Source organism: Stigmatopora argus, chromosome 5 (assembly GCF_051989625.1).
Source record: "Stigmatopora argus isolate UIUO_Sarg chromosome 5, RoL_Sarg_1.0, whole genome shotgun sequence".
NCBI lineage: Eukaryota > Metazoa > Chordata > Actinopteri > Syngnathiformes > Syngnathidae > Stigmatopora > Stigmatopora argus.
Genome location: NC_135391.1, coordinates 20469357 through 20487890, shown reverse-complemented (window position 1 = coordinate 20487890; position 18534 = coordinate 20469357). Strand labels below are relative to the sequence as shown.

Below are 18534 nucleotides of genomic sequence, written 5' to 3'. Positions count from 1 at the left end.
TTCCTTTACACAGATCAGTCATCCTGGTCCCTTTGCAGAAAAAAGCCCCAAAGCATGATGTTTCCACCCCCATGCTTCACAGTGGGTATGTGGGTCTTCGGATGCAATTCAGTATTCTTTCTCCTCCAAACACGAGAACCTGTTTCTACCAAAAAAGTTCTATTTTGGTTTCATCTGACCATAATACATTCTCCCAGTCCTCTTCTGGTTCATCCAAATGCTCCAGCGAACCGTAGACCGGCCTGGATGTGTACTGGCTCCAGCAGGGGGACACGTCTGGAAGTGCAGGATGAGTCCCTGGCAGTGCATTGTGTTACTGATATTAGCCTTTGTTACTGTGGTCCCAGCTCTCTGTAGATTATTCACTAGGTCCCCCCCGTGCAATGTTCCGTCTAAGCTCCGTGCGTGCGCAATTGCGCACTACTCTCGTCTTCTCCGCGCAGCAGCAATCATATGGCGCGCATAAAATAAAACTCCAACTTTTTCCCCTCTTTCCTCATGATGGCGCCGTTCATGCGGCAGCCAGTAGCAGTAGGTCTGTCCGCTCTTATGTTTTTCGTGTTTTACAGCCCTTCTATCTTTTTTTAATATTTCTTAATACATTCCTTTTTACTTTACTGTGCAAATAGAAGAACAAGTGGCGAAATCAGGTGAGAACTGTCTAAATCTGCTGTGTGTGGTTGTGTGCGTGCGTGTGTGTCTTGTATGTGTGATTGTTTGTCTTCAACCTACACAGTGGACTATAAATGGAAATTAGCCCTCGGCTACAATCTTACATATATATGTTCATTAACAGGAATATAAATATGTTCATTATATGTGCTATCCCTTATTAAATAAATCAAAGCAAAATCATGGAAAAATATTGCATATAAATGGAAACTTGACAATCTCAAGTAACACGGTCAGCAGAAAAGTCATTTGAACGAGAATGAGAAGTGAGAAGGACAGATGTGTAAAATAAGGTAAAATTTAAGTTGGATTTGTGCATATTCTAATGGCATTTATGAAGATGTTTTATTCATAGACATTTTTTCATTCATTTTCTGAACCGCTTTATCCAATTTATCACTCGAGGGGGGTACTGGAGCCTATCCCTGCTGACTTTGGGCCAGGAGCCTATCCCTGCCGACTTTGGGCCAGGGACGGGGGACACCCTGTATCGGTGGTCAGCCGATCGCAGGGCACAAGGAGACGGACAGCCATGCACACTCAGACCCATACCTAGGGGCAATTTTAGAGTGTCCAATCAGCCTACAATGCATCTTTTTGGGATGTGGGAGGAAAACGGAGTACTCAGAGAAAACCCACACAGCCCTAGGGAGAATATGCAAATTGAACACAGGTGGACCGACCTGGATTTGAACCCAGGACCCCAGAGCTGTGAGGCCGACGCGCGAACCACTCATCCGCCAGGCCGCCCATTCATAGATATTAATCATTACATTTTAGTATTACTAAATCATTTATGTGTAGTAGACATGCACCTGCTTACGGCAGGTGTGATACTGGTGTGTGCCCATAGCGAGCAATGATGATGTTGCTCACATTGGTACTCAGTGTGCTCAGGAAGGTTGTCTTTCTGCCCAGACAAACAAAAAATTAAAGGGAACATTGCTCCCACTCCCTGCATGAGTCTGTGGAGTCCCTCCGAAGCTCTTGCAGCAATAGACTGCTGCACCCTCATTGCAGGAAGGAGCGCTTCCACAGATCCTTCCTCCCATCAGCTGTCAGGCTCTTTAACAAAACAAATGGCTGAGTGTTAAGACCTACTGTATGTATGCATGTACATCTGTGTATTTATGTATGTATATATATATATGTATGTATATATATATATGTATGTATATATGTATATATGTATGTATGTATATATGTATGTATGTATATATGTATGTATGTATATATGTATGTATGTATATATGTATGTATATATGTATGTATGTATATATGTATGTATGTATATGTATATATATATATGTATATATGTATATATATGTGTATATATATATATATATATGTATATGTATATATATGTATATATACGTATATGTATATATGTGTGTATATATATATGTATATGTGTGTGTATGTGTGTATATATATATGTATATGTGTATATATGTATATATGTATATATGTATATATATGTATATATACAGTGGTACCTCGACATACGATCTTAATCCGTTCCGGGACTGAGATCGTATGACGAGATTCTCGTAACTCGAGCGGACGTTTCCCATTGAAATAGGATTGGATTGGATAACTTTATTCATCCCGTATTCGGGAAATTTTGTTGTCACAGTAGCAAGAGGGTGAGGATGCAGGAATAGGAAAGGCATTTTAGACATAAATAGATAGGTAAAAGTAAGTTAATAAATAAATACATGAATAAATATATAAATAAATAAGCGTGTTGCTTAGCACATATGTACATACATACACATATATATACATGCTTGCATACGGTAGGTCTCAACACTCAGCCATTTTTTTGTTAAAGAGCCTGACAGCTGATGGGAGGAAGGATCTGCGGAAGCGCTCCTTCCTGCAATGAGGGTGCCGCAGTCTATTGCTAAAGGAGCTTCGGAGGGACTCCACAGACTCATGCAGGGGGTGGGAGGTGCTGTCCATGATGGACATCATCCTGGTCAGCATTCTGAAATGAATGGGAAACGAATTAATTCGTTCCAACCCACTGAAAAAACACCAATAACAGGATATTGGATTGAAAAATATGTTTTATTTCTTCTAATTCGCCATCTATTAACAAAGTAACACATAACTAGTGGTTTAATAGTAATAAAATGTGTTTAATCTAACTAAAATTGGGCAGATTTCGCCGACGGGAGACAGAGACGTTTGGGGGCGTGGGGGGTGGAGTTTTTTTTCCCACGACAATGCACTCGTAAACGGAACAAACACATTTAAATTAACTTGGATTAATATATACAGACACTCAAACATACGTTTAATGTAACTTTACACAAAACTGAATTCTCATTTTGTTGTAATCTTTTGTTACCTTCGTTTGCCTGGTTGGCGGTTTGCCACGCCTCCACCCTCACGTTCGCTATCGATGGGCTGTTTGCTGTTGTACTACGTATTCCCTTCAAAATATTCCGGAAATGATTCACACAAATGTCCTCACAATAGGATAACCCACGACCACTTGCCAACGATAAAGTCTTGTTGTACATTTTAGCGATCGCTCCGCTGCTCATAAAGACCGGCTCGCAACTCCCTCGTCGTAATGGCTCTGGTTGCAACCGCTTTGAACGGCGCCTATGAGAGAGAGTTGCGACCAGAAATATTACAGAGGGAATTGCGAGCCAGTGCCGCTGATGTTCTTAGGAGCAGCGAACGAGAAGTAAGATAATACTCCTCGTATTAGATAATAAAAATAACAGGAAATGCAACAGCTCATCTTACCCACGTATTGATTGTGGGTAATGAAGTTTCATTCTGAGAAAGAGCGCCATTGCTTATCGGCGTTGTGTGCACGAGTATACTTCATTACCCAGAAAGCCCGCTTTTTTCCCGCGCATGCGCGTTGTGCGTTTCCTGGTCGATGCTTAGGATAAACTCGTCTGAATTAATCGTTCAGTGCTCGTAGATATTGTTATACACGAAAGATATGCAAAAAAGACCTGGCTTGGTCGCATCACAAAATTTTGATCACATGACGGGCGAATTATTCGATCGAAATTTCTGTTTGTAAGACGAGAATATTGTGTGACGAGCGGTCGTATGACGAGGTACCACTGTATCTATATATATATATATATATATATATATATATATATATATGTATATATATATATATATATATATATATATATATATATATATATATGTATATATGTGTGTATATATATGTATATGTGTGTATATATATGTGTGTATATATATGTATATGTATATGTGTGTGTAAATATATATGTATATGTATATATATATATGTATATATATGTGTATATATATGTATATGTTTCAGCAACACGCTTATTTATTTATGTATTTATTCATGTATTTATTTATTAACTTACTTACCTATCTATGTCTAAAATGCCTTTCCTATTTCTCCATCCTCACCCTCTTGCTACTGTGACAACGACATTTCCCGAATACGGGATGAATAAAGTTATCCAATCCAACACACGGTCGATTCATCTATGATGCATTAGATGACGAAGGACGATTAAGAGGCATTTTCAATGCCGATTCAAAATGTATAACAAGGGTGTCAAACCGATTCCGGAGTTGGTCCTGGTCTTTGTTCCAACCGATCTATTGCCAACAGTTTAACCAATCAGGTGTCTTCCTAAATAAGTAGCACCTGACTTCAATCAACTGAATACACTCTTCAAAGGTTTCCTCTTACCTCTAACCCTAACCCTAGCCTTTCTCTTCACAATGGGAAATGTAATGTAATCCAAAGAAAAGGCACGACACTGTTTGTGTTATCGATCCGTCATTCTTCTACGATGAAATTTCGCTTCTTCTGCACCGAGTGCCACCCATTTTAGCGCCGAAGAAGAAGCGGGGCCCGGTCTTCCACCATTTTTCACTGCCACTTTTCATCTTATGCCTTAAGCTTGCGAGTTTCAGCGTGGATTTTGACATGTTTATTAACGTTTTTTATGCTTCAAAGAGAAAAAAACGCAATTTACTGAAGCCGTGAAGTTGTGAAGGATCGCAGTATTAAGAAAATTTAAATAGTTCCTTGGGACTTCATACCATGCCTGAATTAAAATCAATAACAAAAAAACATGAACCTCTCATCCCTTACATCATACATTCTATTGTGTAGGCAGTAACTACCTGCCATGACTGCCTTCCACCCCATCCGTAGTTGAAAGCTCTGTTTTTCATAAACAATGTTGTTTGTTTGTTGTGCATGTAGATGTAATGGACGTGGCCTGGTCTCCTCATGATGTGTGGCTTGCGTCTTGCAGCGTTGATAACACCGTTGTCATCTGGAACGCCCGCAAATTTCCTGGTAAGAGAAGAAAAGAGAAAGAGCTTTGGACATAGTAAAAACAAATCATTATTCCATTTCCAAGCATTCTTAAGTAGAGGTACCAGCGTATCTCAATTTATTCTTGACAGCCAGCTATTCAAATGAATGGCGCTTGTCCTCGTCGAAACCATGTTTAGAACTATCGTATTTTCACACCTATAGGCACTCAGCCACACCTTTTCCAGCATAAATACATTTAAGCAGACAATGGGTCAAAGAAAGGGGGGTTGTTGTGAGACAGCAATTGAGAGCCCAGTGTAGCGAGGTTCCAAAGTGAGTATCAATGCATCTGCGACAATATTTTCAAAATAAAATTACGGATAAGGAAATGCGTTTACCGTATTTTCACGCCCATAAGGCGCGCATAAAAGTCAAAAATTTTCTCCAAAATAGACAGGGCGCCTTATAATGCAGAGCGCCCTTTGTGAGCGCCGGGCGCCGCCAAGCAGCGCCGAGCGGGAGCGCTCGCGGGGGCGCCGAGCGGCTGGCGATAGCGCTGGCTACCGGAAGCAGCTTATTTCCGGGTTCCGGTGCGCAGTGACTGCTGGGAAATATAGTTCTTCCTCGCTACACCCACACGCTAAAAACATGTTTTAAAAAGGCAACGGAAGCAAAACTGAGTTCGGTTGTACTTTATTTAGACACGGGCTTCTTACGCTACGATTTGTCAATGGATCGTTGCCGCCTGGGCGAATGTGTCTGCTTGCACGGTTGTTCGAGCTTTTGCCAAAGCCGGCATAATTTCTAAGGAGCCACATGGAAATTACGGTGACTCAGAACGAAGAGAGGGGGGGACCCGGCTATTTGGAAGGCTCGTTCGGGCAATTGTTTAATTCTGACACAGAAGATGAGGAGTTTGAGGGATTTGAAGGTGATGATCTCTTGAGTAAATTGTAAAATGTCCAAACAAAGCACTACCGAACTCAGTTTTGCTTCCGTTGCCTTTTTAAAGCGTGTTTTTAGCGTGTGGGTGTAGCGCCCAAGAACTATATTTCCCAGCAGTCACTGCGCACCGGAACCCGGAAATAAGCTGCTTCCGGTAGCCAGCGCTATTGCGTTTCGATGTTAATCCATATATAATATATATGCGTCTAATGAAATGGTGCGTGCTTTGTGTGTCTAAAATACAGAAATAGCACTCGTTACTGACACTGCGGCGTAAAAAACGATGCGCCAAGTAGGCGTGAAAATACGGTACTTCTCGAGGCACTCATTCGCGTAGAAAAAGCTTTCGTAACCTAAAACTTTCATACTGCGAGGCATTCGTCAATTGAGATTTGACTGTACAGTGGTACCTCGAGATACGAGCTTAATTCGTTCCGGGACTGAGCTCGCATGTCGATATTCTCGTAACTCAAACGGACGTTTCCCATTGAAATGGAACTATAAACAAATTATTTTGTTCCAACCCTCTGAAAAAACACCAAAAACAGGATATCGGATTGGAAAAACATTTGTTATTGTCCTCTCAATAGGATAACGCACGACCACTTGCCAACGAGAAGTAATACAGACGCTCCCCTACTTACGAACGAGTTAGGTTCCGAGCGATTGTTCATAAGTTGAATTTGTTTGTAAGTTGATTCAGTGCTATATTTTGTTTTATAATTTATGTTTAAGGCCTATATAAGTATATTGAAGGTTTATATAAGTGCATTTGTATGTTTAAGGCTTGTATAAGTAACACACATTGGTTTGTACTGAAAAAAACATTTAATAAAATGGAGAGAATACATACAGTACTGTATACATACATTAGAGAGAGATATTTACTAGAAACTGGTCGAAAGAACCGATCTAACGATGATTGGACAGTTTTCTTCTTTTTTTCATCATAAATGATGCGGTAGCACTGTATGGCATCATTCAATTGATTTGCAAACTTTGTGCAACGTTCAATATTTGGGTCCTGCCGCTCGATCTTTCTGTTGTATGCCCGTGAAACGCTCACCACTCTCACCCGCATCAAGCTTCGTTATTATTGCCACTCGTTTCAAATGAAATGGCTTGCATCTTCCTTGCAACTCCCTCAATAGAACCATTTCGCTTTTTACCAACCATATTCAATAATGGATGCTCGAGATATTTAATGATACAAATGACAAAGGTTCTTTGCCCACTGGAGATACGTTCACGCACTTCCGCATTGCAACGAAGAAGGTAGATGCTGGGTGAGCTGAGCCCTCACAGCGCCAGGCGTCGGTATTAGCGGCGGAAAGAAGTACTACTCGGAAAAAAAATACTAAATTGGACTTACGAACATTTTTTGACTTAAACGCAATTTGCAGACATGTTCGCATGTACCGTTGTTCGTAAGTTGAATGTTCGTAAGTAGGGGAGCGTCTGTATATATAACTCTCGTATTAGCGATCGCCTCGCCATTCGCAATGACTAACGGGAAGAAGAAAAAAAACACTGAAAAAATGCAACGCTCCCCTCAGTGCTCGTAAAGACATTACACGAGGGAGTTGCGACCAGAGACATTACACGAGGGAGTTGCGGGGAGAGAGACAGTGCCCATGATGTTCTTATGAGCAGCCTCTCGCGTCCGCTGTATGCTCGTATATCAAAATTTGTCTCGTATCTCAAGATCAATATTTGCCCGAAATTTTACTCGTATCTCGGCGCACTCGTATCTCGAGGTACCACTGTAGGTGTGTCATGTGCATTAGTACTAGCAAGTACGAGTGCCTGGGTCCTCTATTAGACGACCAACCTGCCTGTTGGCTGCAAGCATCCTGTATGCGGGTGCACTCCCACGCCACAGCTGCATGAGGCCCCCGCAGAAAGCGCAACGCCTCTTCAGCTTCACGCTGTTTGCCCTGTGAAAGCAAGAAGCGCGGGGTCTCTGGCATGAAGCACATGGAGGCTACCAGCAGCGTTGGCGGCACGGCTGCGCACAGTGCTAGCCAGCGCCAGTCCACAAACAGACCTGAAAGAGGCCACATAACACAAAAACACAATGACTGATGGGCTTACTACTTAACTAACTCTAAAGAAACAGATACCAAAGTGCAGTGTCTCTCTGGCAAGATAAACTTAAAGGGAAAGGCAGCGCATCATCGTGTGGATCCCATAGCTACTAACCTCCATCGACCCCATTTCAGGAGTTTAATGTTTTCATCAGGAGTGAATGCGATTCGCGCAAAATCAATTTGAAATGTAAAAAAAATTACGGAGGACAATTTAAATCAAACTATTATTAGCATGCTTGGATAATTCCCCATGCACTCGTTACCCAATTCATCCAGTTTACAGTGCAGTTGAATCAAATGCGTAAGAAAAATGGCAGAGGCTGTAGCGATGGTGTGAATTTTGAGATATTTAAATTGGAAATTTGGCCCTGGTGACCTGCGTCCGGGCGAGGGAATACGGCGTTCAACAGTCTTTCTCATCATAAGAGGTCTTCTGAGCCATTCTTTGTCAGGTCCCTCCCCTTAGACCAGTTTACCATGGGTCACCCTATCAGGGGCACAAGGCCCCAGTCAACATAGCTCCAAGAATTACTCGGACACACAAATCCCACCACCATGATAAGGTGATGACTCATCGGGGGGCTGCTGTGATATTTTTTAGTAATTTTTTTGTAATTTTTTGGATTGTTTAATTTCTAAATCAGTACTACTTTTCTCACGCAAAAAAATACATTATTAGCTCTGATATGGTAAGGGTATCTTTAGTGACATGCATGACTTAAAACTCAACCTACTGTGATCCTCCACCACTTCGGGGCTTCAGTACATCGCATTTTCTTTATATTATTTTTTTAATTTTTTTGAAAGTTCATAAAACTGTCAAAATTACGCTAAAACTTGGAAGCAGAAGACACTTCCCTCTCTTCCACTTGCTAATATAAAAATGGCAGAAGACAGAGGGCTGTCACGAAATTTTCAACTTACAAAAAAGTTCTGGAACCAATTAATTTTGTAAGTAAAAGCTATGACTATCTTCAACAGTTCCTAGCAGTGCTTACACATACAATGGTAGCCAATAATTAAATCAACATTAAAATTTTGAGGTTACAAAACCTTTTTCTAGGGCAAAAACAAGATCCAAGTTACGAAAATCCCCCTAAGTTTAAATACATTTACTCTATCTGTTATTTTATTTTGAAATTGTTGTACCGTTGCATTCTGCTTGACAATCTCCCAACACTCCGCTGGCCTCGTATTGGCTGTCTAACAAAAATAACTCTCTTGAGCGACGTTTGTCATCACGGAGGTTGAACAGGATTTCTTTTTTTCGTTTTTTTGAGTGTAGTTAAAGCAATTTTGGTCTTTATTTTAAATTATTTTTGTGAATAAAATGAAGCGGGCTGGTGATCGACCCATGACTGATATTGTAAGGCAATACGGCCCTAACCCACTTACGATTGTTACGATATTGAAACAAATGGAAGCATTAGAAGCGACAACTCCTTGGCACGGCCTCTCTGTACTGAACGATGAGATGGAAAGATTTTTACTCTTTTGGAGTTCTATTTATTGCTAAGTTGTTTTTAATTCATAATTTGAAGCTATTTAGTGTTTATGTGCATGTGTTTATGTGCATGTGTTTATGTGCTTTGTCTGTTGCCTAACGGTAGCTTCCTCTTTCCACTCCTGATCGAATAGGAAATGTTTTTGCATGTTTGTTATTCATTTTAATATATTAATAAATAATTTGCTTTTCATTTTTCTCAGTTTTGTGTGTCACTCAAGTCTTTAATGCAAAATTGGGACACTGACAAAGTGTTGAGTAGGTAGTTTTTTCAAGGACCGTGGAACAGATTAGAGAATTTACATATCAAGTAGGAGAGGTCCAGTGCCCGAGAAGTTAGTGCATCGGGCCCACAGTTTTGAGATCAAGGGCTCGATCCCATGTCTGGACCTTCCTGTAGGGAGTTTGCATGTTCTCCTTGGGCTTGCGTGGGTACTCCAGTTTCCTTCAACATCCTAAAAGCATGTATGGCAGACCAGTTGAACACACTAATTGCGTATGAGTATAGCACGAATGATTTTCTGTCACTTTGTGCCCTGTGATAGGGAGAAGATAACTCTGGATCCCAACATGATTAGAACTGAAGCCAATACCTTTAATGATAGTTTATCTCCCGACAAAGTCATGGCATTCTTCTAATTCGTCCATTTTTTCTTCATCCAACCGTTTATTCTCTCTGTACTGAACGATGAGATGGAAAGATTTTTACTCTTTTGGAGTTCTATTTATTGCTAAGTTGTTTTTAATTCATAATTTGAAGCTATTTAGTGTTTATGTGCTTTGTCTGTTGCCTAACGGTAGCTTCCTCTTTCCACTCCTGATCGAATAGGAAATGTTTTTGCATGTTTGTTATTCATTTTAATATATTAATAAATAATTTGCTTTTCATTTTTCTCAGTTTTGTTCTAATTCGCCATCTATTAACTAGTGGTTTTATAGTATACTAAAATGTGTTTAATAGAACTAAAATTATACGGATTTCGCAGAGGGTAGAGAGAGAGAGATGGACAGGGAGGGGTGAGGGGGGAGACTCTTAATATAACATAAACAAATTTAAATGAACTTATATTACGAAGCAAACACACTAAAAATAAGTTTAATCTAACCTTACACTAAACTTAATTCTAATTTAGTTTTACATTTTTATGCCTTTCTTCTGCCGGCCGGGTTGGCTCTTTGCCCCGCCTCCGCCCTGAGTTTCAGATGCAACCTATCGATGGTAGTTTGCTTTTGTATTCCCTTCAAAATATTCTGAAAATTATGCACACCAATGTCCTCACAATAGGATAACGCACAACCACTTGCCAACGAGAAGTAGCATATATAACTCTTGCATTAGCGATCGCCTCGCGATGACTAATGGGAAAAAAACACAGAAAAAATGTAACGCTCCGCCCAGTGCTCGCAGAGACATTACAAAGGGGGAGTTGCGACCACAGAGACATTACACGAGGGAGTTGCTGGGAGAGAGACAGTGTCCATGATGTTCTTATGAGCAGCCTCGCGTCTGCTGTCTGCTCGTATATCAAAATTTGTCTCGTATCTCAAGATAAATATTTGCCCGAAATTTTACTCGTATCTCAAATTTCTTGTATGTCGGGCCACTCGTATGTCGTGGTACCACTGTATATTCTATTTTGTTTCCACGATGACAGATGAGGCGGAGCCTCCCTTGACTGCATGTCAATATATATTATGGATATAATGTATTAAAATAACATTGGCCCCTTCCCATTATCACAAGAACAGTTCAACATTTCAACTTCACTTTGAAAATAAGCCAAATATTTTACTTTGAAACTGCAATCTACCACCGGTCATGCTGCACTGCGTTGAATATATCTTCTGATTCTTTGGAATTCCGCCTCAACCCTCAATTGCGCGGGGTTCTGTTCTTCCTCAGAACTGGTGACGTGCCTCCGGGGCCACACAGGCCTGGTGAAAGGCCTAACATGGGACCCAGTGGGCAAGTACATTGCCTCGCAAGGTGATGATCACAGCCTGAAAGTTTGGAGGACCGTGGACTGGCAGATGGAGGCCAACATCACGAAGCCGTTCACTGAGGTAGGCATAAGACTACTTTTTGCCGGACTAGAATGAAGTGTCATTGCACATTCACTCGGTGGATAGCAGCAACAATATACAGAGAATACACTTCCCTCAATATTCGTGGATAGTGTAGACCACACATGGCCGTGATAATTGAAAATCCGCCAGATAGGATCACTCTTATTTCTACCTGATGTACCTATTTTCGCATCCATACAATATTAACGGTAGATATTAAGCATTACAATTATATGTACAGTCGTACCTCTACTTACAAAATTAATTGGTTCCAGAACTCATCGTAATTTGAAAATTTTGCAAATTGAGGTGTGCTTATGTAAATTCTCTAATCCGTTTCACGGTGCTCACACAACTAGCAACTAAACCTTTTAAAATTGGTCAAAGTGTCCCAATTTTGTAAGAAAAATGTGAGAAAACACAAAAATTAGAGTAAATTAAAAGAAAATTATTTATTAATGTCTTTAAAGCATACAAAATCTATCCTTGTTGAAATGCATTGGAACAAAAGTATTCAACAGAGAGAGCGCACAACCACTGTCTTGTTTTGGGTGGATGTGTGTTTTTTTCTATTGTGTCCATCTGGGGCGGCGCGGAGCAAGTTAAGGACCCTGGGTCGGTGACACAACAGGCTAAAATCAAACACACGCACCACCCCAAAGCCTAACAAGACGTTGACAACCACACATGAGCACGCGTCTTATAAACGCAACATTAAGAATTCAAACAACAACATTAATCAACAACAAACATTGACGTTTTATGATTCCTTTAGAATTTATTTTTTCACCCGTTTTATTAGTCACTACTGGTTCTTACTCTGTTTGGATTTCACGTGCCCTTCTGCCGTGCCGTATTGTCGAGTGTTCCATTAACACTAGAGAGTTTGTTTTTATGCTCCCTCAACCAACTGGCCATCCACGGTGACCACTTCTTTTCATTCGCACTGGTAATTTTCTTTGGAGGCATGATGATAAAAACAGAAGCAGCTGCTTTAGCCACACTTGGAAAAACTCAACAACGAAACATCGTCAGAACTCCATGAAGACGAACGGCGGTCAAAAGTACATAGAGAAACTTGAAACAGAGGTTGTTGTGAGACAGCCAATGAGATCCCAGTATAGAGCTTCCAAAGTGAGAATCAAAGCACCCGCGACAATATTTTCAAAATAAAATAACATAACGAATGCATGTACTTTTTGGGGGGTTTCGTAACTTGGATATTTTTCTTATCTTGAGGCACTCATTTGCATATAAAAAGTTTCATAACATGGTAATTTCGCACCTAGAGGCATTCCTAAGTAGAGGTATGACTGTATATGTAAATACTGTAATTTATTAATATTTATAAATGTGTAAATACTGTACTCACCTGACGATATCTCTATCAATATCGAAATCTGTGCTTAATCTTCATCCAAAAAAATGACGATGAGAGACCTGTGCAGTACGATAAAAGTGAATTGAAGATGAGGATTTACTGCACAGCTTATTGAGAGTTTGATTCCAAGTCAGGCTCCCGGCCGTCCTGTCTGCCCAGAGCGCTCTATTTTAAGACAGCGTCTGCCATACGATCACTTGGAGCTCGTATTTTTAAAAATCATTAGGAAAGTCCTCCCTCAGATCTGCTGCCCTTATCCTCCCGACTGTCCTGTCCACTCAGAGGTATCTGTTTTCGGACAAGGGCAAGGGCATCCGCTGCAAGGTCGCCCGGAAGTTGTGGAAAAATCCACATTCATCGAGACTCCCGGCTGTTCTGTCCAGCAAGATTTCTCTATTTTTGGACAAGGGCCCGGAGCTCGCATTTCTGGAAAACCACACTGGCGGAGGCTCCCAGGTCAGGGCCGCTCACTGAGCTGTATTTTTGGATAATAGCGACAGCGTCCGCCCAGTGGCCGCCCTTATTCTTGTTCCGCACTGAGTTGAATAGGAGTCCGCTATCTTCCGCCATTTCTCTTCGACGATGAGTGTAGTGTCTTCCGCTTGCAAGTTTCAGCGTAAATTTTCACATTTTTATGAACATTTTTTATTTGGATACTTAAAATAAAACACCGCGACAGACTGAAACCGCTAATGTTGAAGCGGAAAGTGACGAAGGATGACATTATACTAACCACTTGAATTAATGGTAGTCTTTTACAAAAGTAAATCTTTGTGGTGAAAAGGTGACACTTGAATTATGAAAACCCGCTGATTTTACAGCATTTGTAAGCAAGCAAAACAGGAAAAAAACATACCAAAGCCACTTACGTGAGAAGGAAATGGTCAATTTTAGGTCATGTAAATCTCACATTTAATGAAGGGTGCGCACGTCCGTTGAACACTTTAAAACGGCGTTGGCAAACATTTGGCTCTCAAGCCGCGTGCGTCTCCCAACCAAAAAAACGTATTTTCACGACTATTCGGCGCATCGTATTTTTAGCCGCAGTGTCAGTAATTGGGCGCATCAACCATTTTAGAATTTTTTTTTTGTGTATGTATGTATATATATATATATATATGTGTGTGTGTGTGTATGTGTGTGTATATATATATATATATATAAATGTGTGTGTGTATGTATGTGTGTATATATATATATGTATATATATATATATACAGACGCTCCCCTACTTACGAACATTCAACTTACGAACAACGGTACATACGAACATGTCTGCAAATTGCGTTTAAGTCCAAAAATGTTCGCAAGTCCAATTTTGTATTTCGCGTCTTTTTCGGAGTAGTACTTCTTTCCGCCGCTAATACCGACGCCTGGCGCTGTGAGAGCTCAGCTCACCCAGCATCTACCTTCTTCGTTGCAATGCGGAAGTGCGTGAATGTATCTCCAGTGTGCAAAGAACCTTTTTCATTTGTATCATTAATTATCTCATGCATCCAATATTGAATATGGTTGGTAAAAAGCTAAAGGCTTCTATTGAGGGAGTTGCAAGGAAGAGGCAAGCCATTTCATTTGAAACGAGTGGCAATCATAACGAAGCTTGATGCGCGTCAGAAAGTGGTGAGCGTTGCACATTCAGTACCATTTATAAACAGAAAGATCGAGCAGCAGGACCCAAATATTGAACGTTGCACAAAGTTTGCAAATCAATTGAATGATGCCATACAGTGCTACTGCATCATTTATGATGAAAAAAAGAAGAAAACTGTGCAATCGTCATTAGGTCGCTTCTTTTGGCCAGTTTCTAATACATAAATCTATCTCTCTCTCTACAGTACTGTACATATTCTCTCCATTTTATTAAATGTTTTTTTTTTCAGTACAAACCAATGCGTGTTACTTATACAAGCCTTAAACATACAAATGCACTTATATAAACCTTCAATATACTTATATAGGCCTTAAACATAAATTATAATACAAAATATAGCACTAAATCAACTTACAAACAAATTCAACTTATGAACAATCGCTCGGAACCAATTGCGTTCGTAAGTTGAGGAGTGTCTGTACATCGTACTTTTAGCCGCAGTGTCAATAACGAGTGCTATTTCTGTATTTTACACACACAAAGGACGCACAGTTTTATAGACGCAGCCAGGCATGGCAAAACATTCACCAGCTTAAACATACACGCTACACCCACCCGCTAAAAACACGTTTTTAAAAAGGCAACGGAAGCGAAACTGAGTTCGGTTGTACTTTATTTAGCCATTTTACAATGTACTCGCGTCATCCTCACCCACAAATCCATCAAAGTTGCTTCGCAAATAGTACCTAGCTTCTAGCTAGCATCCATGCTTCGTAAAGCTGTTTTGATGCCGATCGCCAGGCCACAATCCATTCGCAAATAGTACCTAGCTAGTAGCTGGCGTCCATGCTTTGTAAAGCTGTGTTGATGCCGATCGCCAGGCCACAATCCATTCGCAAATAGTACCTAGCTAATAGCTAGCGTCCATGCTTCGTAAAGCTGTGTTGATGCCGATCGCCAGGCCACAATCCATTCGCAAATAGTACCGAGCTAGTAGCTAGCGTCCATGCTTCGTAAAGCTGTGTTGATGCCGATCGCCAGGCCATAATCCATTGGTGTATTGACAAAAGAACTATATATCCCATAGTCACTGCGCGGCTGCTTGCTGTAGTTGTGAGAGCTGTAGAGGATGGTGTACCCTATCGACTGATTTATTTTATTTTATCGTGAAAACAATTTTTGTATTGGTCCATATATAAAGCACACTGGATTATAAGGCGCCCTGTCTATTTTGGAGAAAATTTAAGACTTTAATGTGGGCCTTATAGTCGTGAAAATATGGTATATATTTATGTGTCTTTGTATATATATATATATGTATGTATATGTGTAAATGTGTGTATGTGTGTGTGTGTGTGTTGTGTGTGTGTATGTATATATAGATGTGTGTGTGTGTGTGTATGTATGTATGTATATATATATATATATATATCAGTGGCGGGCCGTCAGGGCCTTCAAGGCCTTCTCTGCTGGCCTAAGAAATATCTGAATCATATTATATTTTGTCCATCAATACTTATTATTCCAAATGGTCTGTTAGCTTCCTTTCATTGCTTTTCCCCCTGGTTGCACTGCTTCCAGAAGCATTTAACCAATCACATTTCAGCCATTATTTGTTGCCAGATCAGATCTGCCTCAAAGCCTTCACAATCAGTTCTTGCGGGCTCTGCTGCATTAAACTAGACTGTTGCTTTTAACCAATCAGATTTCGAGTTGGCTACCCCACAATGATTTCATAGGCGTTAGCATTTTATTGGCTGGGACATGTCATTGCTTTCACAAACTATGATTGGCTAGTAGGCGGGCCAAAGCAGCACCCGAGGCAGCCGAGATTGCAAACTCCACCCACTATGGCCGACAGAAGCAGAAGCAAAAACAAATTGATTCTGTTTGCTCACAAAGCTAGTTCCCAGACGGACTTTTCTAGAAAAAAAAATGAACATTAAGAAAGGGCGGTCAACTCCGAAGCTAGCAAGCCTGTTACAGCCGGGAAAATGGTGTGTGGGGCACTTTCAGCGCGCTAACTTAGCTCCACAAGCAAATAGTATATTGTTGTGTTGATTTAATGCTATTTCCAAAACGGACTATGCCGGAAATATGACAGGACAGGCTCTACTTTCATCATTAGCTTCGATGGCGATAGGAAAGAAGGAAGAAAGAAAGGAGGATGGATATTGTGTAAAAAGGATTTTTGGTGAGTAAAATTACAAATATGGCTATATTCCTAAATAATATTTAAATTGTGGGCCAAGTTCTGATATCTGAAAAGCTCCAATATTTGTATTTAAGCTCCAGTGTTTGTATTTAATTACTAAATGCTGCTAGGAAGTGGATTTTACCCCATTTTAGTGCAATTTTTGCTTCCTCGGAGCCCGTGAGCCAGGGATAGCGCTCATAGTTAGCGCACTGAAAGTGGCGGACACACCCTTTTCCCGGCTGTAACAGGCTTGCTAGCTTCGGAGTTGACCGCCCTTTCTTAATGATGTCCATTTTTTTCTGGAAAAGTCCGTCTAGAAAATGGCTGCCAGCAAATCTGCAACCAAATCCATTTGTTTTCCTGCGTCGGCTATTGTGGGTGGAGTTTGCTAGCTCTGGCTGCCTCACTCTGGCTTTGGCCCGCCTACTCTATAGCTAGCCAATCATAGTTGGTGAAAGCAATGGCGTATCCCGTGATTTGATAACTTTCTTCTCCCGGGTTGCCTCTATTTGCCCCGCCTCCACCCTGCCTTCAGATGCAAACAATCGACGGTTGTTTGCTCTTGTATTTTGTATGATGTTCTTAGGAGCAGTCTCGCGTCCGCTGTCTGCTCCAATATCAAAATGTGTCTCGTATCTCAAGATAAATATTTGCTCAAAATTTTACTCGTATCTCAAATTGCTCGTATGTCGGGGAACTAGTGTGTTGAGGTACCACTGTATACGTATACAGTGGTACTCTCTCCCCTCCACGAAATCCGTCTAATTTTAGTTTTCTTAAACACATTTTAGTGCTGTTAAACCACTAATTATTTGTTACTTTGTTAATAGATGGCAAATTAGAATAAATATAAATGTTTTTCCAATCCAATATCCTGTTTTTGGATTTTTTTCAGAGGGTTGGAACGAATTAATTTGTTTTTAGTTCATTTCTGTGGGAAACGTTCGTTTGAGTTACGAGAAAATCGACATATGAGCTCAGTCCCGGAACGCATTAAGATTGTATCTCGAGGTACCACTGTATACGTATATACGTATATGTGTATAGGCGTGTACGCACGCGCACACACACACAACACATAACACTGCCTTCAAGAAAGCAGGAAAAACACTAGCTTTTATTGAATTTGTCAGCTTGTTTTTTTCCCCTCCCTCGCCCATCAGTGTGGTGGCACCACACATGTCTTGCGTCTGTCATGGTCCCCTGACGGGCAGTACCTGGTGTCGGCGCACGCAATGAACAACTCTGGACCAACGGCACAGATTGTGGAACGAGATGGCTGGAAGACCAACATGGACTTTGTGGGTCACAGAAAAGCCGTTACGGTGGTGGTGAGTTCCACAACATTTGTGGGATTGAAAAGTCTTTTATTTTAGTTAGTCAGTTTGCTTTAAGGGTGTTGTCTTATCTGTATGTATCACAATGGTCTGTCTGCAGTTTGTTGGCTACAAAGTTGCTTTTTTAATTTATTTATTTTTTGCTGTAGAAATTCAACCCAAAGATCTTCAAGAAGAATCAAAAGAATGGCAGCTCTTTGAAACCAAGTTGTCCATATTGCTGCTGCGCCGTGGGTAGCAAGGACCGGTCGCTCTCCGTCTGGGTGGGCACCCATTTTTACATTAAATAACATACAGTGCAATTACCTAAAAGTATACCTGTCAACTAGTACGTTTTCCTGTATATTGTTTTTTGATCATTTAAAATTGTTTACACCGTATAACAACTTAAAAACAACTTTAACAATAAAAAATAAAAATAAACGTAAGTTTTTTTGTAAAACCGATCTCGTCTTC

The 18534-nt window shown here is 40.6% G+C and overlaps 1 protein-coding gene across 5 annotated transcripts in view; it reads left to right on the top strand.

Moving 5' to 3' along the window:
• hira (histone cell cycle regulator a) overlaps positions 1–18534 on the top strand; it is a 141192-nt gene that overhangs the window by 73897 nt on the left and 48761 nt on the right. For all 5 annotated transcript variants that reach the window (XM_077600087.1, XM_077600088.1, XM_077600086.1 and 2 more), the window contains 4 exons: positions 4910–5005; positions 11409–11569; positions 17905–18072; positions 18228–18341. In XM_077600087.1, coding sequence (XP_077456213.1) covers positions 4910–5005; positions 11409–11569; positions 17905–18072; positions 18228–18341 — 539 coding nt within the window. The remainder of the gene's footprint in view (positions 1–4909; positions 5006–11408; positions 11570–17904; positions 18073–18227; positions 18342–18534) is intronic.